Below are 19,726 nucleotides of genomic sequence, written 5' to 3' on the forward strand. Positions count from 1 at the left end.
GACACCAAAAATGCAATCAAGGAGCCTCATGTCCCCGAGAACAGCCCCAAAAATTGCCATTTACACATAAATCACTGCTTTTCATCATTTCTTTACAGCCCTTTGGAGCTGCTGACCCCAGTGGGTTGATTTGGGGTCACTTTGGGCTGAAAGTCAACCTTATAAAGCCAAATCATATCCTGAATTATCAGGAAATGCTGCCTTGTTTTTCCTTCTGAATCTCAACCGTGGAGTGAGACCCTGATCCATCGGGTCTCCGGAGAGAATCTTTCCTTGGGAAGTCAGCCACCCCACGATTAATGTTGAAACAGAAGTGCCTTCCTGGGACCGATTTAATGATGAAACTGAACGTAAAAATAATCTAATTTAGACTACAGCCTTCATGACCCACATTCATCTTGGACAGAGAAACCAGGCTGCTCCTTTCAGCCAAGGAATTAAAGGATTTGGTGTCTGGAGCGAGGGAGGAGGACGTTTGCTGGGCTGGACCCTCACCAGAGATTGCGGTGTGCGCTCAGAGCGTGCAGGTGTGAGATCACTCCGAAGATGTGCACATTCCTCCTCTTGCTCATCCCAGTGGGAGGTGTAATGTGCCTGTAGGTGAAGCTCAGGAGTGGGAAGCAGGAGATCCAGGTCCCACTTCCAAATCTTCATCACATTTTAGCTTCCAGCACATCGTCTCCTGATTTAGCTGGTTTTCCTCCATGCCCTGGAAATGGAAGCTCTCTCCATGGCTGGAAGCTGATGCCAGTCGGTGCTGATGGATGTGGGAAGGGTTGGGCAGGGCCCTGGGGTTTGGGTTCGTGCCAGCCAGGGCTCAGCTGGAGGGGGTCGAGGTGGGCTCAGAGGGTGCTGCTTGCCCAGGGCATCCCCAGCTCAGCCCAGCTTGTCCCCATCGTCCCAGACCGGCCTGGGTGGGAAGGGAGCTTAAAGAGCTGCTCAATCCAGCCCTGCCGTGGGCAGGGACACCTTCCACTGTCCCAGGCTGCTCCAAGCCCTGTCCAGCCTGGCCTTGGGCACTGCCAGGGATCCAGGGGCAGCCCCAGCTGCTCTGGGCACCCTGTGCCAGGGCCAGCCAGGAATTCCCAATTCCCAATCTCCCATCCAGCCCTGCCCTCTGGCACTGGGAAGCCATTCCCTGTGTCCTGTCCCTCCAGGCCTTGTCCCCAGTCCCTCTCCAGCTCTCCTGGAGCCCCTTCAGGCCCTGCAAGGGGCTCTGAGCTCTCCCTGGATCCTTCTCCTGTCCAGGTGAAGCCCCCAGCGCTCTCTCCCAGCCTGGCTCCAGAGCAGCGGGACTCCATCGCTCCCATCCCGCCCGGAGCCGGGGCCGGGCCGGGCTCAGGGGTTTTGCGGTGCCAGCCCCGCCCCGGGGCCGCCCCCCGCCCGCCGCCCCCTCCCCAGCGCGCTCCGCCCCGGCGGCGGCTCCGCTGCGCGCGGAGAGCGGCCCGGGAGAGCCGGGGAGCGGCAGCGGGAGCGGGGCGCCATGGCCGCGGTGCGTGAGGGGGCCGGGGGCGGCGGCGGGGCCGGGGCCGGGGCGGTGGCACGACCTTGATGCTTTGTCCCCCGGGCAGGTGACGAGGGGCACCGCGACGCGCCGCAGCCGCCTGAAGCGCTCGGACGGCAGCACCACCTCCACCAGCTTCATCCTGCGGCAGGTCAGCGGCCGGGCACGGGCTGGGCTCAGGGACGGGGCTGGGGGGGGCTCGGCGCGGCTCCGTCCCGCCGGTGCCAGCGGGGCCGGGACCCCCGTGCCGAGCGCGGCGGGGCCGCTGCCGGGCGATGCCCCAGCCCCGGCTCCGGGCACCGCACGAGTTGCGAACGCCGCGGGAGTTCGGGCTGGGCTCGGCGCTGCGCTTGGAGCCGTGACCCCCGGGAGCGGCCCCGCATCCCGGCTCGGCCGTGCTCCAGCCGGATAAACCGTGGATTGTCCTCGCCTTGGGCTCCCAGCTGCCATTGACCCGGTGGGCATTTCCTGGTTATTCCCTGTAACACCGGGAGCTGCACTTGGCTCAGGGAATTGAAGCGGAGGTTTTAGTGATCTCCTGAGTTTAGGATTTCTGGGAAAAAAATGGTTTTAAATGTGTTAAGAGCATCGGCATCTCAGGTTGGGGCTCCTCAGAGCTGATTCTACAGCAGCCCCGTGCACTGCAGGAGCACTGGTAGCCATCGGCATGGATCCTCCCGATACCATTCCTCTTTTCCTTCTCTGTCACCCTTTTCCTTCCCTGCGCCCCTTTTCCATCTCTCTTCCCAGTCTCCCACTCCTGCCTGCCAGCTGTCCCTCACTCGAACACAGATTGACATCCCGAGTCCCCCTGAAGCATCACCCTCACCTAGAAAACGCTGCTTGCAGTAAATGTTATCAATTTGATTTCAAAGTACAGGATGTGGAACCCATATCCCAGATTCCTCAGTGACTTGGGCAGGAATTTAAGGAAGCTCAGGGAAAGCGGAACTGGGCCCTTGACGGCTTCAGGGACACTTGTCATGCGTGGAAGCGTGTTGTGCTCAGGACATGGAGGTTGGTGTGTCAGGGAAAGGGATTTAAGTAACCCAGGGAAGTTTTATTTTGCTTGGTGGCATCTCCTTGTCACCGCTCCAGCCCGGAGCAGAGCCGGAGCAGCCGCGTGGGGCTGGCAGTCCCCATTTCCAGGGTGACATGTGAGAGTCTCAGGAAGAACCTGACGTTCTGTGTGATCTGAGCCGTGGAGATTGGAGTTGAAACAAGGATAGATGAACAGAAAGGCAGTTTTGGGTTATGCTGGAGGGTTGTGGCAGCCGAGGAGACGCTGCCGGCGGCCGTGGGTGCTCCTGGGAGATGTCCTGGAGGAGCTCTCAGCTTGGCAGGGGTGTTGCTTCCGGAGGTGGATTTGTGCCACATGGAAACTCAGGGTTTGTGGTTTAGGCAGAGGGTCACTGGCATCACCTGGAACACCTGGTGTCCGAGGGAGCAGGATGTGACCTGGGATTTTGGAAGCCTGGCCTCTGCCTGTCTGTCTGGTTTTGGGAGGAAAGGGGGCACCCGCTTCACTCCTGACCCCCCTGAGGTGTTGCTTTACACATCAGATGGGCACTGCCAATTAATAATAGGAAAATCAGGTGCTGGGATGTTTTTCCTGTCCTCTAACTTCCCACTGGGAAGTTTTGCCTAATAACAATCAGGCTCTACCAGCAGAAGTGGAACAGAAAGTCCCACCAGCAGGGATTAGCTTCACGTAACACTGTGGTGCTTGTAGGTCTAATTTAAAAACAAATAGGAATTCTGCCAGTGGGATTTGCAATCAGTGTCCCAAAGGAGTTTAAATCTTTTTTAGATCTTGTATACATTAAAAACCGAGCACCAGCTTCTTGCCGAAGTCCACAATACCTATGGAAGTTCTATCCTTGGTTTCGTTCTGTGCCTGGGATTTGAACTCATAACTTGACTTTTCATTATGTTGCATTTCATTTTTGGTTTCGATCCATTGTTCAGTCTAATTTAGTAAGGAAATAGTGTTTGGAGGAGCTTTTGGCTTTGCATTTTTTTGCCCACGCCGTGTGGTGGGAAGCAAAGAGGGTCTGTGGTGCTGAGTCCTGGGTGTGTGTCCACAAGGACGGAGCTCCCAGCTCCAGCCTCTCCGTGTGGGAAGCTGCCACTGCCCCTCTTTTCTGTGGGAAATGCCTCATCGGAGGGCACAGATGGAGTCCTGTACTCCCAGGAGCACACAGGTGTGTGCTGGAAATCAGTGGGATGATGCTTAAAAACGCCCAAAGTGAGTGGGATCGTTGGTGTCCCGGAGTGACTCCTGATGCAGGAGATTCCCAGCTGGTGGGATGGGCCCCAAATCGGTGGCACAGCCAAGCCTGGGAGCAAGGCTGGCACTGAGGGGGTCAAGTGTGGCCTTTGAGCAAGGAATGGGTGCACAAAACTGTTCCTCTGACGTGGCAGGTGCTGCTCAATTAGAGCCAAGAACCCCTTAAGGGACAGGAGTCAATTATAAGACACTAAGTAGGGCAGCTGGAAACATGTGCTTGTGATTGCACACAGTGCTGGCATCGCAGCTCCTGGTTGTGCTTCCTGGGAGCTTTTGTGTTCCCAGCCCTGGCGACCTCAGGATTTGCTGTTCTCCCTTTGGATTCTGGCAGTAGCAGTTTTATTCCCTGTGATTTCTAATGGGATTTATTTCACTGACAAAAGCTGGGACCTGTGCAGAACAACAGGCACCCAGAGGTTGTGTCGGAGCATCCATCACTTCTTGGGATGCTGGGGATGGAAGTTCAGCTTCCCTTCCTCCTCCTCCTCCTCCTTTTTCTCCTTCTCCTCCTCTCCAGGTGTCTCCCAGAGGAATATTTACACATTTTGCTTTTTGTTGACCCAACTGCAGCCCTTGTGCAGGTGAAATTGAAACATCCCCTCACGCAGGGTCTCCCTTTGGAATGTTCTCCCTCACACCTCAGGGTCTGGAGCCCCAGGAGCAGCTGAGGGAGCTGGGAAAGGGGCTCAGCCTGGAGCAAAGGAGGATCCAGAGGGATCTTTTTCCTCTCTGGAATTCCCTGACAGGAGGGGGCAGCCGGGGGGGTCGGGCTCTGCTGGCAGGGAACAGGGACAGGAGGAGAGGGAACGGCCTCAGGCTGGGCCAGGGCAGGCTCAGGGTGGATATTGGGGAGATTCCTTCATGGAAAGAGTCACCCAGCCCTGGCAGAGCTGCCCAGGGCACTGGAGTGCCCATCCCTGGAGGGATTTCAAGCCCTGTGGATGTGGCATGTGGGGCAGGGGTCAGTGGTGGCCTTGGCAGGGCTGGGGACAGTTGGACTCGATGATTTCAGGGGATTTTTTGGTACCAGCAGGGCCTTGTAATAAAATCTCCTTGAAACATTCACAGGAATCAGTGGAAATCCTTCCCAGCTTGTGGCAGAGAGTCCAAGTGAAGCCACTGAGTGTCCCCGAGCAGCCCAAGGACATTTAACTTCACACAAAACTATATTTAGATGTGCAGTTTATTTCTGGAAGTTTTTTGCTGCTTCTTTAGAGATAGTTGAGGTTAAAGCCAATTTTCTTTTGAGACTTAGTTACACCTGGTGCTGCATCTCTGGCAGCACTTGTACCTTTGTAAATATAATTTTTCCTGTGTAATATTGAGAGGAAGAGAAGAGCAGCATTTTCTGTTATCAGAGCAGCTCTCAGGCTGTAACAACACTTTAAAGGTTGGGGACATTGCGACAAAAGAATTTGGAATCTTTCAGAAGAGTTTTGTGGCCTTGTTTCCATCGGGCTCTGCTCATCAGTGACCATTTCTTGATGGACTTTTCAACGTGCATCTGAATTCTTCCCAGAATTCAGCATTTTTTGTCTCAGAATCCTTTTCCTCAGCGTGAGATGAGGACTCAGAGCATCACCTGGGGACTCTGGTCTCTACTGGAGGCAGATGCTGCTGGGAGCAGGGTCCATTCCAGTGGGAGCCTGCAGTGATCCAGGCATTCCTCAAAATCCAGCGCTGATTAAACGGATAAAATACGTGTCTGCAGAGGAGCAGAGCAGAGGTTCGGTAATTTAGCAGGATGAGCTCAATCCTGCCATGAGTCATTAATTTCTAAAATACAGCTTACTGTCATGGAATGTGATTATTCCTCAGGCACAGGGCTGGGCTCTTGTTTCCCTCTGTGCAGTGTTCAGGAGCTCTTGAAGCACTTGACAGGTGAATCAAAGGCTGAGCCCTCTCTCCCCAGAGCAGCAGCCCCGGCACGGCTCTGCCTCGTCCCTGCTGCAGTCAGGCTGCTCAGCTCAGCAGCTCTCAGGTTAAGCCATTTGATGAAGTAACAGACAGTGGATTTAGTTTGTAAAAGGCAAGATTTGACGGTGTAAATCTAAATATTGAGGTTGAATCAACGAGGGGAATTAAGGCTTGAAGGGAAATAAGTGTACCTGGGACGTCTTGCTTGAGTTTGCCTCAGGTTTGAAGTTTTCTCCTGCATTCAGCACCACAGAGTTTACAAAAGGTTTACAAAAGGTTTACAAAAGGACTTTGGAGCTTTGGGGAAAGCAGTGTTTTCTGCAGATGTCACAGAATCCTGGAATGGTTTGGGTTGGAAGGGACCTTAAAGCTCATCCTGTTCCACCCCCTGCCCTGAGCAGGGACACCTCCCACCATCCCAGGGTGCTCCAAGCCCTGTCCAGCCTGGCCTGGGACACTTGATGCTGCTGGTTTGTCAGTCCTCATGGCCTGAGTTTAATTCCAGGTGATTTTTGAGGATGGTTTGCTGTCGGCAGGGCAGAGGTGGGGCCATCTCCGGTGTCAGGGCTGCACTGGGATGATCCATGGCAGGATTTCCCTGTGCTGGACTGGGGAGCTTCCATGGAGTTGTCCCTTGGCAGCTGGAGAGAAACCATCCCACCGACAGGCAGAGCTGGGTTTTTGGAGTGTCTGCAGTGACCTTGGTGAGGGTCACTGACAACTGTGGTGAGGAAATCCTGGGAGAATGAGGAATGGAGTCAAGTCCTGCTTCCCTACAGCTTCCAGTGTGGGCTCCAGGGCATCCAGAGGGCATCTCTCCATAAGTTCCTGCAGGATGCTGCCCGTGTGGATAAGGTCAGAGTGATGGGATGCACAGCTGGTGCCTTTCCCAGAGTTTCCGATGTGGCTGGAGGGACTCATGGACTTGGAGCGTGTCCTTTATGGAGCTGGGCCAGGGCAGGCTCAGGCTGGAGATCAGGAAAGGTTCTCCCCCAGAGGCTGCTGGGCACTGCCCAGGCTCCCCAGGGAATGGGCACGGCCCCGAGAGCTCCAGGAGCGTTTGGACAGCGCTGCCAGGGATGCCCGGGGTGGGATTGGTGTGCAGGGCCAGGAGCTGGATCTGTGATCCTGTGGGTCCTTCCTGCTCAGGACACTCTGTGACTCCATGGACCTTCACAAGGTTGAAATAACAGTAAAAGGAAGTGAAATGGATTTTTTCCTTTTAATTATAAAAGAAGGAGTAGGAAAATTGGCTCCTCTCCTTAATTCTGTCATCACCACGGCTGTGCCGAAGCCAGCAGCCTTCTGCACATTCCCGTTTTTCCTCTGGAAAGCTGTGTGGCTGGGAATCTCTGTGGCACCGGGAGGCTTAATTGGATGTTTCTTAATGTTCTAATTGAGGCCCCAATTAGGTTCTCACTTGGTGCTCCGTTAGAAAGCGATTTTGTGTGCGCTGTGTTTGCAAGCAAATCCCGGTCACGGCTGTGTTTTTCCAAGGAAAAATGCCCCAGCTGTTTATTTCTGGCTGTGTTCGGAGCCTCCACAAGCTCAGGGCAGTTCCAGGGGTGATGTCCATGCCGAGGTGTCCGTGCTGGTGCAGCACACGGAACTGGGACACGATCCATGTCCCCAGCGCCGTGGGGATCGGAGCGCAACCGCAGCTCCTGGAATTGTCACAAACCCGGGAGGCAGCGCCGAGCGGACGGGATCTGTGCCGTGGATTCAGAAAAGTCGGAGCCTTTGGAATGCTGCCTTTTCCAAAGCCCGTGTCCTGTTCTCCAGCAGATGTGCTGACCGGCTTATTGTCTCCATGGCAACAAGGTTTGGGTTTGAAAATAGCCGAAAGTCACCCAAGAAAAGTCAGATATTAATAGAGAGCAGCGTAGGGACGGAGAAAAAATAGGATTTGGCTACTCCTCACCCCAAATTTGGGGGATTTGGGAGTCATCTGTGTCTCCGTGCCGGCTGTGGGTGTTTGTTTACGTGTCTTTGTGGAGCGTGACCTATAAAATTAATTCTCTTTAGTCAAGCAGTGTTATTCCAACGAGGCATTTCCGTGGTTGGAGCAGCAGAATGGGAGCAGGATGTGAATGGGGGATGTTTGAGAGGTGAGAATGAAAAAACACCTTCACAAACATGTAAATATATAGATTAAAAGAGTATAAATATATATATATATATATACACACACATGGTATGAATGCACAATGCTCTTGCTGTCCCCCTTCAATATTTAATAGGTAAGAATGAAAAAATACCAAAATACCTTTACAAATGTGTAAATATATATTTTTTTTAAAGGTATAAATATATATTTTTTTAAAGGTATAAATATATAAATAAAATAAAAATAAAAGTAAATATAAATATAAATATAAATATAAAATAAATATATAGGGTATGAATGCCCAGTGCTCTGGCTGCCCCCATTCCTGCAATGAGGAGCCTGGAATTCAGGAATCCTATGTGACCTGATCCACCCTGAGTTCAATCCAGGATTGAAACTCCCTGGGCAGCTCCATCCCCACCTCCCACCGCCCACCTCCTCCTTCCAGTGCCACCAGTTTGGTTTTCAGGGCCAGGATTTCTGCTGGGTGGTGCCTGGTGTGATCCCAGGGGAGCCCTGGGAGCAGATCCGGGGCTGTGCCGACGTTTCTATGGACACCAGCACACATCCCATGGATTGTGCGGAATGTGGGGGAAGCAGAGATGATGATTACATGGGACTCCATGCTCAAATATGTTCTGTTGCTCTGAAAAGAGCATGGCAGAGATAGAAATAGCTTTTTATCCTAAACCCCTTAGGTTTTGGGGGACCCACAGAGTTGGAAAAAAGAGCTCTTGGATTCCTTTCTGTTGGTTTCAGGGTTAGGGGGGGAAGCCTGATGTGAATAATCTTCAAAATTGGCTTTGAAAAGTAATCAAGCAGAGCTCTAAGAAAATAAAATCTAAAATTCTGGAGCCACTTGCCATGTTAAAAAGAGCTGCTCTTAAAGGAGTTTCTGGCTGATAGTCAAATGGAATAAAAAGAATCCCAGAATCCCAGACTGGTTTGGGGTGGAATGGATTTTGAAGCTCATCCAGTTCCATCAGGGACACCTCCCACTATCCCAGGTTGCTCCAAGCTCCATCCAACCTGGACTTGGACACTGCCAGGGATCCAGGGGCAGCCCCAGCTGCTCTGGGCACCCTGTGCCAGGGCCTCACCTCCCTCCCAGGGAACGATTCCTTCCCAATCTCCCAGCTAAACCTTTTGGTAATGACTGATGCATAATTTGACAGCTGAGACAAGTGAGAGAGTTGGGGTAACAACGTGTCTCTCCTCTGCTGTTTCAATTGTTGGCTGCTGGTAGTGAGGTCTCCGGATGAAATGGGATTGGGAATAGCAAGGCCTTGCCTGCCTTCCCCTTTCCCTCCAATAAGATTGGGAAGCTTTCCTCAAGCACAGGGAGGGAGGTTGGAGATGGCTCCCAGCCCCATTCTCTGCCCCGGTACAAACCCCGTGGGGTTTTGTGCCCTTTCCCACCTCACCCCTGCTGTGGGAGGTGCTGCTCCCGCTGGGCTGTTGGGAATTTCAGAGCCTCCTCATCCCTGAGTGTCCCCACTCCAAGCCCTGTGGGTTGTGCTGTTTGCAGAGGGACCTGGGGGTGCGGTCTGCTGAGAGCTGGGCTGGAGGGTGTTGAACACCGAAAGGTTCTGGGGGAAGCACATCCCGCTGATAACACCCAGCACATTCCCACTGAATCATAAACCGTTGGCATTCCCTTTCCTCGACACTTCCATGATGAGCATCACGCTTTAGGGAAAACCTTTTTTTGTCCCAAATTAGAGATTGAATGTCCTTAAGTAAAAGGCTCTTAAATCCTGACAGTCTGCAGTGCTCAGGTCTGGGCTGTGCCATCTTTTCCTGCAAGGAATAAGCTGTAACCTCCGCCTAGTTTTCCTTGGATCCCGTTTCTCTGGTTGTTTGTGCTTTATGGTGGTTGTTCTCCGGGCTGCTGGGTTTAGTGCTTACCCAGGCACTCTTTTCCCAGCTTACATAAGGCACCTTTTCCCATTTATCCGTCCGGACAGCGGGAGCTGCCGCCGCGTCTCCACATCTCCACACGTTACTGCACGTAATGCACTTTGATATCCCTGGAAAAATCGGACATCCCGAGCCAGGCAAGGCAGTGAAATAATTCCAGGCTGGAATTTTGCAAAATCCCTTTGAAAACACTCCTTTGGAAGTCAAGACAACCCTTCCGTTGGGATAATTATTGGGATTTGCTGGGTGACACCTGGGTTTAAGCAGGAGAATCCCAGCCATGTCTTGGAAGAAAATCCCAGTTATGCTCCTCACTTGTGACTCCAGTAAGCTTTGACAACTCCAGAATTACATGTCCCTTTCCAAAGAGAAAGGTGGATTATGTGAGGATTTTCCAGCCAAATTCCATCGTTGATTTGGATTTGGATTTTGCTTGCCCAGGTTCTTGTGGTGACTTACGTTCTCCACTTCTACCTCAAGGGCTCAGGGGACCTTCTCCTGGACAAGACCTTCTTGGGGACAACACATGACATGTAAACGTTCACCCCTGTTTTTGTGAAGTGTTTTTGGAGCCTTTTATGCCAAATTCCCTCCAGACTTCAAAGTTCAGGAGTGGAATTTTTGTACTGGGAATTAGTTGGGGCGTTTGTTCCTTGGGTGATCTCTTCTGAGCAATGGGAACTGATTTTCCCATTAGGAGCCATTTCATAACCTGGTGGGGTTTTTTTCTGCTCTCTTTTATTCATCACAGAGTGATAAAAATGCCCTCAGCACTTGGCATTTCTTAGGCCTTAATGACCAGCCGAGGTTAATGGCCCGAGATGATGAAACCTCCAGCCAGGCATTCATCTTCAAGTGCCTGCTGGCAATTAGGGCTGAAATATTCTCCCCCTGCTTTGGCTCTGAGCATCTTGGGCCAGCAGGAGCATCTTCTCCTTCCTCTCCCTGCTCCCCACACGTCGGGACTGGGGGAGAAAAGCTCCATCCCATGGGACAATAACTCTGCTCCGCTGTGGATGAAGGAGATGTGTGACCTGGGGGTGGCAGAGGGGAGAGCTGGTGGTGCTGGGCTGGGTGGGACATCATCTTCACATTTCTGGGGGCTGTGATGGGAGGAGAGGGAATCCAGGAATTCCAAGTGGAACCCACTTCCTTGGAGGGGAAGGTCATGTGGAGATGCACAGAAGTGAAGAATGAGCTGGGGTTAAAAGGGCATCAGGAAGGTGGGGGAGAGCAGATGTGAGAGCCAGAGCCACGGTGAGAGCGTGGGGTGAGTGCTGGGTGGGAAGGATCCTTGTGCAATGAATCGTGGATTCGGTAAGGTTGGAAAAGACCTTCAAGATTCTCAAGTCCAACATCAACCAGCACCACCAGCGTGCTCACCAGTGACCCGAGTCCCCAGGTGCCACCTCCACGCGTGTTCTGAACAGCGCCAGGGGTGGGGACCCCACACTGCCCCGGGCAGCCCAGTCCAGTGCTCTACAACCCTTTCCATGAAAGAACTGTTCCTAATATCCAACCTAAACCTCCCCCAGCACAACCTGAGGCTGTTTCCTCTCCTGCAGCTCTTGGCCTCACTCCTCTTCCCTTTCCTCTTCCATTTCCACTTCCATCTTCCTTCTCCTTCAAAAGCTCCCTCTGGACTCTGGCCTTGGCTGTCTCCTCCTCACCACTGCCTCTCATTCCGCTGCACTGAATTTCAGCAGCTGCCTCATTACCCACTTTGTACCAGACAAAAAGAGTGGGAAGAGGGGAAATCCCAAATTTTTACTATAGTAACTAGTTAAATTTGGGTAAGGACGGCACGTGGGATTTGTTTTGTTTGTTTCTGGTTTTCCTGGGAATGTTGTTACTCTTTTTAATTTCCCATTCTGCGTGTCACAGCTCGTGTCTGTCCCTTAAAAGGGGCAGTGTTGTGACATTCTCTCCCCAGCTCATGAGAGCTGCCCAGTGGACAGGGTGTCACATCAGCCAAGTGATGGGAACAGATTGAGGGGTAAAAAAACCAAAGATCTCCCCAAAACCTGACAGAAAACCAGGGGCAGGGAAAAACGTGAGAGGAAGAAGGAGAAAAGGAGCGGGGGAAAAAGACCAAGAAAGGAGAGGTGGGATCTGTCTCTGGTTTGTGTGCAGAGAGTCTGTGAGCACAGAATATGGGCAGTGGCCCTAAAGAGTGGGTGACTTTTATAACTCATCTTCTGTCTTTGTTCCCCCCATTCTTAGGTGTTCTGGAAGGAAAATTTTCCCTGTTCCTTTAGGGAGCAGTTAAATGTGTCCTAGCCACGCTCACTGGTCCTGGAGCAGCATCCCTTTTTTTGCCTTTCTCTTTTCTTTCTGGTTTGGTTCCTTTCCTTTTCCTTCTCCTTGCACATCTGGGGAGAGGATTGGTACAAAAAGTGGCAGCAAGGGGACAACAGCAAGACCACCAGGAGTCATCTGCTGCCTCCTGCCACGGGATGGGCTCTCGATGGGCACCCTTCATGTCCAGCCTCTGCCCCTCTCCTTTTTCCAAGGTATTTTTCCAGGGATGTCGTTTGCAGGGTTTCTGTAAGGCACTGAGACTTCAGCACGTGGTCCCTGTTCTCTCAGTTAACTGAGGGGCCAAACCTTCACAAAGGAAATTTCCTTGGCCCCAGAGCCTCACCATCCAGCCCATCCAGCCTGGCCTTGGACTCTCCCAGGGCTGGGAAATGTTTTATGGATTCATTTAATGCACTCAAAAGTTCTTCTGCTCCGAACCATCCACAAGTGGGGGAGCAGCTCACATCCCTCCATGACAAACTTCTGGACATTTTAAACTTCTTCACGCTCTTGTGCTCTGGCTCCTCTCTGTGTTGAGTGATTTAGGAAGCTTTCATAGGTTTCCATAACTCACAGATAACTGAGAATCCCCTGCACCACCAACCCCTCACAGTTCCCAGCTCATGGCTCCCCAAGTCCAACTCGCAGCTCTTTCACCTGCAAACCCTTCCCCTCCCCTTTTTCACAGGTGCCTCTGATTGCTGTGATGGTTAAATGAGAGGTTACCACTTAGAGGCAGCAAAACCAGGAGCTGGGGAATTACAAGCCGGTGTAATTTATGCAGGAGCAGTGTGGGGGAAATTGCAGCCCACTCCTGTTCCACATAAATTATGGATGTACCTCCTTGGAAATAGCTATGGAGTGGGTTCAGGGTTTTTTTGGCTAATGAATCATGCCCTGAATTTCTACAGTACCTACATTGACTCAAATTTGTCTCCTTTTGGCCCCACCTTTCTTTTTACATCATCTCTAAACTTTGCCTGAACTTGCAGCTCCGGATGTTCCTTGATTTTCCTCACAACAGAACCATTCCTTGAAGACCCTCTTTGGAATAGGGGCTCTTAAATTTTTTCCCAGAGCCTTCCCATGTGAGAGTTTCCATCTTATGCTTTGGAGATCTCTGGAGAGATCCCTTGGCTGTTTTTGAAGGATCTATGGGAATAAAATGTGTATTTAGGAAGGTGCAGCCTGCTCCTGTGTGCATATCCATGGATTTAGAAGCTTTGGAGCTGTGGCCTTCAAGCCAAGGCTCTGGGCAACACAAAACCTTTGGAGCTGGGTGGGGAGATAGAGGAATTGGAAGGTATTCCTGAAGGAAGTGAAGGATGCTGCTGCCCACCACGTATTTGTGGGTGTAACATACAGATAAAATATTGGTATTTCTGCAAGCTAAGAGGGTATTTAGAGGAATGCCCTGTGCAGCCCTAGGAATCATCCATGAGGAATACCTGGGGAGCAGCTGGGCTGGGATCTGAACTCCTCCACTGCAGCAGAGAGAGCATCCACCAGCAAGGAGCCTCTTGGGAAGGGCTGCGGGAAGAGAAGGGCTTTGAGCAGGGTGTGGAAGGTGAAGAGCGGTCGTTTGGAACAGGAGAAGATGGAACAGCTTTGGACCTAAAATCAGCTCCAAGGATACAGAACATTATGGAAAGAACGAGTGGAAGTGTGATTTTCATGATAATAAAGGAGTGGGTGGAGCGGCGTAGGCACGACGGGAGAGGGGTGGAATGAGGAGATGCAGGGGGGAGAGGGGGCTCGGTGCTGAGGGAGGGGGTGGCAGGCATGGAAAACCATTTGGATTTTGCCATGGATGCAGCAAGCAGCATTTCAAGATGCTAAAGAGAGACACTCGGAATATTTTATTGTCTTGTGCGAGGAGCCTGCCTGGGCTATATTTAACTGATCTCATGTGTGCTTTCATGAGGAATCTGTGCAGTTTGCCCCGTTTTATGTCATTTCTGAAGCACAATTATTTGTGTTCTAGTGGAAGGTGCCGCTGCCCATGGCAGGGGGTGGAACAGGATGAGCTTCAAGGTCCTTTCCAGTCTGGGATTGTGACTCAGTGCCACATGCAGCACAGAGTTTGTCAAATACCAAAGGACTCCAGTTCAGGCCCTGGCCATATGCTAATGTAACATATGCTAATGAGCAGCTAACGAGCGGGGAGGATGCTCTGCCTGAATTTACGGCATCAGTTCCCTGGGGTTTTGGGGAATTTCAGCTAAGTCTGGCTTGGAGAGGGGTAACTTTGCTCGACACAGCAGTTCCAAGCCCTGCTGTTCTCCCCTTCAGGTCTATTATTAGAATAGACCTTCCTTGGTACAATGTATTTTAATAAAATCCCTGGTTTTTTTCCTATTCAGTTCTATTATTAGAACACTTTCTTGGTAGAGTATATTTTAGTACAAGCCCAGACCAAAATGCACTGTGCTGATGGTTTCTTCCTCCCCAGTATCCCCTGTCAGGCCTGTGAACTGGTTCTGCTGTGTCCACCCACATGTTACTGGTTTGCAGGGGGTAAAATCCTTTGTTCCTAGAAAGCCCTTTTTGGGTTGGACCTAGAAGGCAACAATTCAGGGTTGGATGAGCTCGCACTATTCCTATGGAAACAAAATGCTGTGCAGAGAGAAAACCCCCAAATTGCAGAGCATTATTGGAAATCCATGACCATCTGGAGGGAGAAGCCTGCAGGGAGGTGTCCATGTGGATCGCAGATCCACCACTCCTGACACAGCGGATCCCCAGGGATCTGCCTCCCTGACTTCCACGGTGCCCGTGGCAGCTGTGATTCGGTTTGTGCTTGAGGGGATTAAGCCAGGCTTAGAGGGTGCCTTGAGCGTCTGGCACATCTCCAGTTTGCCGTGGTCATCCCAGAATGGTTTGGGTTGAAAGGGACCTTAAAGCCCATCCCAGTCTATCCCACCCCTGCCGTGGGCAGGGACACCTCCCACTGTCCCAGGCTGCTCCCAGCCCCAATGTCCAGCCTGGCCTTGGGCACTGCCAGGGATCCAGGGGCAGCCCCAGCTGCTCTGGGCACCCTGTGCCAGGGCCTGCCCACCCTCCCAGGGAACAATTCCCAATTCCCAATATCCCATCCATCCCTGTCCTCTGGCAGTGGGAAGCCATTCCCTGTGTCCTGTCCCTCCAAGTCCGTATCCAAAGCGCCTCTCCAGCTCTCCTCCCCATGTCTAGGAGAGCAGATACAAATGTCCTTGCATTTCCAGCAGGTATCCAGCAGGAATAATAATCTTCCAAAATACAAAGTTTTGACAGAAATAAAACCTGTGTGTTCCCTGGAATGGGGGCTGGGACCGTTTGGGTTGTGGGGGCACAACCATGGGGGGAACGCTCCTATTTTGGATCAGCTCCTGGTTTGGATCAGCTCCTGGTTTGATCCTGTCCCTGGTTTGGATCCTGTCTCTAGTTTGGATCAGCTTCTGGTTTGGATCAGCTTCTGGTTTAGATCCTGCCCCTGGTTTAGATCCTGCCCCTGGTTTGGATCAGCTCCTGGTTTGGATCAGCTCCTGGTTTGATCCTGCCCCTAGTTTGGATCCTGCCCCTAGTTTGGATCAGCTCCTGGTTTGGATCAGCTCCTGGTTTGGATCCTGTCTCTAGTTTGGATCAGCTCCTGGTTTGGATCTTGTCTCTAGTTTGGATCAGCTCCTGGTTTAGATCAGCTCCTGGTTTGGATCCTGCCCCTGGCTGGGATCCTGCCCCTGGTTTGGATCATGTCCCCGGCTCTTCCGTGGTCGCATTCCCTCCCTCAGCCACTCAGATCTGATGCAGGAGTCAAGTACAAACACTTGAGCTGTTGTCTGAGCCGTGACATTGTGGTTTGGGCTCCAGGAATGCTGGGTTTGGTGGTTGTTGTTGCTGCTTTTTTCTCTGGTGTGGCCCCAGAGGTTGGGCTGAGTCCTAGGAACAGCGGATTGCTGACGGTCTCAGCTGCAGCTTGTTTGGATTGGTGTTATCTCGCTCTTTTTTGTGAATCCCTCCACCCTCATGGCATCAATTGAGGCATTTTGTCAGAACAGACAACACTGAATTCCGTGGGAATGAAATAGCTGATCCTAGAAAAAACAGGAACAGTGTTTATAAGAGTTTCAGACCACTGGGACATGTATTCACTTACATAGAAAGCCACTAATTACCTTCTAAAAGCCCCTTTCCACAAAATTCTTCCTTATTCCTTATTTTTCCCTCAGGGAGGATGAACCTGGCACATCCTGGCTCATGTGGTGAGCCCATTTTGTGAGAGGTATTTGTGGGAGTCAGAGCTCTCAGGTTCTTGTGCAGTGTTAGGATGAAGATCTCCTTGATTTACAGCATTTCATGGCTGTCAAACACACAATTCCCATTTCTTTACAATCTCAGATCCATAGAAAAAATGCTTTTCCAAGAGAATTACAGGCAGGAAAGTAATTAAAAGGAAAAATTCCATGCCCGGTGTGCATACACGGTTATGTGGCAGCAGGAGCTGAGTTTCTGGGATAGAACTCTGCAGTTCTGGTCCAAGCCACAGGATGGGGATGTTGGATTAAGGCTCGCTGGAACATCCAGTCCTTCAGCATCGAGTCCTCGCGACTTTAAGTCCTTTTCATCATTAAAATGTGGTTTTTATATTTTTCAAAGTGCTGAGCACAGAGCTCGGCTCAGGGACAAATACCACAAACACAATGGGATTCATTCCCAGTGTTGTTCCTGCTAATTTTCAGGGAATAATTTGCAGTGCTGGATGTCTGTAAGAGGCCTGGGTTATCCCAGGAGAGATGAGTTGGAGGTACAAGGAATGCTGCTTCCAGGAATTCCTGATTTTTGTAGCCCAGGTAAGAAAAACACAATGCTCGTTCTTGCTTTAAGTGTACATTTGTAGAATCCCAGAATCCCGGGATGGTTTGGGTTGGAAGGGAGCTTAAAGCTCATCCCAATCCACCCCTGCCATGGACAGGGACACCTCCCACTGTCCCAGGCTGCTCCAGCCCCAATGTCCAGCCTGGCCTTGGGCACTGCCAGGGATCCAGGGGCAGCCCCAGCTGCTCTGGGCACCCTGTGCCAGGGCCTGCCCACCCTCCCAGGGAACAATTCCCAATTCCCAATCTCCCATCCAGCCCTGCCCTCTGGCACTGGGAAGCCATTCCCTGTGTCCTGGCCCTCCATGCCTTGTCCCCAGTCCCTCTCCAGCTCTCCTGGAGCCCCTTCAGGCCCTGCAAGGGGCTCGGAGCTCTCCCTGTGTCCTTCCCTTCTCCAGGGGAACATTCCCAGCTCTCCCAGCCTGGCTCCAGAGGGGCTCCAGCCCTGGAGCAGCTCTGGGGCTCCTCTGGGCTCTCTCCAGCAGCTCCAGGTCCCTCTGCTGCTGGAGCCACTTCCAGGGCAGGCATTGAGCTCGCAGGAGGCGCGAGGCCGAGTGACCATCCAGTGACAGGGCATTTATGACCTGCTCAGGTGAAATCCGTGCCGTGCCATCGCCCCTCGCAGGGGGATGCCACTCCTGGTTCCGGCAGCATTGGCAGCACTTTGTGGCTGCGTGAGCTGAGCTGCAAACACCACAAAATAAATAAAAACCCGGTGCCAGCCTCCAGAACTGCTCCTTGAGAGCCGTGGGCTCACTTCCATGTGGGAAACACTTCGGCCTTTGCCGAGCCAGGCTCTGGCTCCCGCCACACAGAGCTCCTCAGAACTTATCAATAACTTATCATTGATCAATACCAGAGACAGCTTGGACTTCTTGTTGGTTTTTTTTTGGTTGGGTGGGTGGGATTTTTCACTTCTCTCATCAACAGTTTCAGTTAGGCAGGATACTGGGAAGGAATTCCTACCCTGTGAGGGTGGGGAGGGGCTGGGATGGAATTCCCAGAGCAGCTGTGGCTGCCCCTGGATCCCTGGCAGTGCTCAAGGCTGGGTTGGATGGGGCTTGGAGCAGCCTGGGACAGTGGAAGGTGTCCCTGGGCATGGCAGGAGTGGGACTGGATGGGATTTAAATCCCTTCCAACCCAAAATATTCCGTGATTTTCTGATCCCATGATTCTCTTTTATGTTTTTCTATTTACCCCACAATCCGCCGTTGTTTTACTGTGATGGGTTTGACACAAAAGTGCTCATTGATTTCTTTGATCTCCTCACAGAGCTGTTGGTTTATGATAAAGTTTCATAAAAATATTTGTTCTGAGAGTAGAGGATGGGAATTCCAGCACTTTTTTTTCCAAAGAAGAAAATTCCATGTTGTCAGCCCACAAGTAAATAGAAATCCCCAGTGGGCACTGTGGGGGGGAGCTGGGTAGGTGGCACTGCTGAGATTTGGGGTGATGTAAATTAAAAATCAGGGGGTTTTAACTAAAAAATCTTGGATTTTCTTCCAGATAAAATTGTAAAAAAAAAGAATTGGCCAAGGCAGCCAGATTTGCCAATGCAAATGACCCCATTTGTGCTGCTTTGACACCATGAAACTGTGAGAAATCTGATAAAACAGCACTCAAGAGGTGTTGTTTTCCCAGCTGACTGGTCCATCCTGTGATGTGCTGTAGGGAAGGGTCTTTAATAGGGAAAAGGAGGTTATTCCCCCACCCTGCCCTTGGGATTTCTCTGGGGAGAGGCCACTGCTTTATTGTCACCTTGGCAGCTGAGGTAAGAGCACGTGGCTGTGTCTGAATCACAGCTTTTCCCCCCCAAAAAAATCTTCCAGGTCCAGATATCTGCTCCATAATATTATCTTTTATACTTCTATTTTGATATTATATTTTATTATTTTTCTTTATCGATTCAACTTTTTTTAAATTCAAGTTTGCTCAGAAACTTGGACATGGAAACCAGCAGAGGAAAAGGTCTCCCAAGGTCTTCTCTAGGATGACTTTATAGATTTATAATTAGATACCAAAAATGAATTTATGATTTCTAAGCAGCCTAAACCCCCTGGGAACATGTGTCAAGGCTGTCTTCTCTCCTTATCCCGGACTGGTAGAACTGGGAATGCTGGGGGTGATCTCAGAGCTGGCTCAGCCTTTGGTTTGCCTTCTAAGAGCCCTAAAAACATCCTGCTGATGTCAAATCTCTGCTCTCTCCTCCCCACGTCGTGGAGCATGGGGAAAATCTGGGAAAAGCTCTAAAGATGGAATAGTTCTGAGTCATGGAGACACTAATAAACACTCCCACACGTTGGCAGTGCTCAGGTTTGGTTATCCTAAATAATCATCATTGCTGCAGTTCGTCATATTTGGCGATTTTCGGTTTGTTCACTAAATCAGGAGCTTCAGGAAAGCTCCAGCTCCTGGGTCGAGCTGGGAGAAATAGTAAGAGAATATTTATTTATTCCCTTTGCCCAGAATTGTGCAGCAATTATGACAAAACAAATTTATTCCGGGTTCTGCCGATTGCCATGGAAACCCACATGGAAAATAGCAGTCCAAGGCCACTTAGCATGAGAAATCCAGGGGTTCAGCCCTTATTAACTGATTCATCCTATAGATTTTGGGGAAGAAATCCTTGAAATGGAGGCGCTTCCCTTGTTAATTGCAGCTCTGGTGGAACAGTGGGAATCCTCCTGGGAAAGGGCGAAGATGCTCTGGCTCGGAGCGGCTCTCCTGGGATATCCAACCTTCTGCTTTGCAGAACTGTGCTGCCTAATTCTGACTTTCTAATAGCAATTAGTGAGGGAGGACAAGTGCCTGTGCCAGGCAGAATTCCCAAGTGGGAA

At 51.3% G+C, this 19,726-nt stretch overlaps 1 protein-coding gene across 6 annotated transcripts in view; it reads left to right on the forward strand.

Annotated features, from left to right (window-relative positions):
* Nucleotides 1-1,423: 1,423 nt before the first annotated feature.
* The window catches only part of CACNB4 (calcium voltage-gated channel auxiliary subunit beta 4), a 77,575-nt gene continuing 59,272 nt past the window's right edge, over nucleotides 1,424-19,726 (forward strand). For all 6 annotated transcript variants that reach the window (XR_006018126.1, XR_006018128.1, XR_006018127.1 and 3 more), the window contains exons 1-2: nucleotides 1,424-1,492; nucleotides 1,572-1,655. Coding sequence is in view for 3 of the 6 variants with exons in the window: in XM_042040435.1 (XP_041896369.1) it covers nucleotides 1,484-1,492; nucleotides 1,572-1,655 (93 nt within the window). In the remaining 3 variants the exon portion in view is untranslated. The remainder of the gene's footprint in view (nucleotides 1,493-1,571; nucleotides 1,656-19,726) is intronic.

Source organism: Corvus kubaryi, unplaced genomic scaffold (genome assembly GCF_017639235.1).
Source record: "Corvus kubaryi isolate FWS band 111438036 unplaced genomic scaffold, C.kubaryi_AGA036_p1.0 37396, whole genome shotgun sequence".
NCBI lineage: Eukaryota > Metazoa > Chordata > Aves > Passeriformes > Corvidae > Corvus > Corvus kubaryi.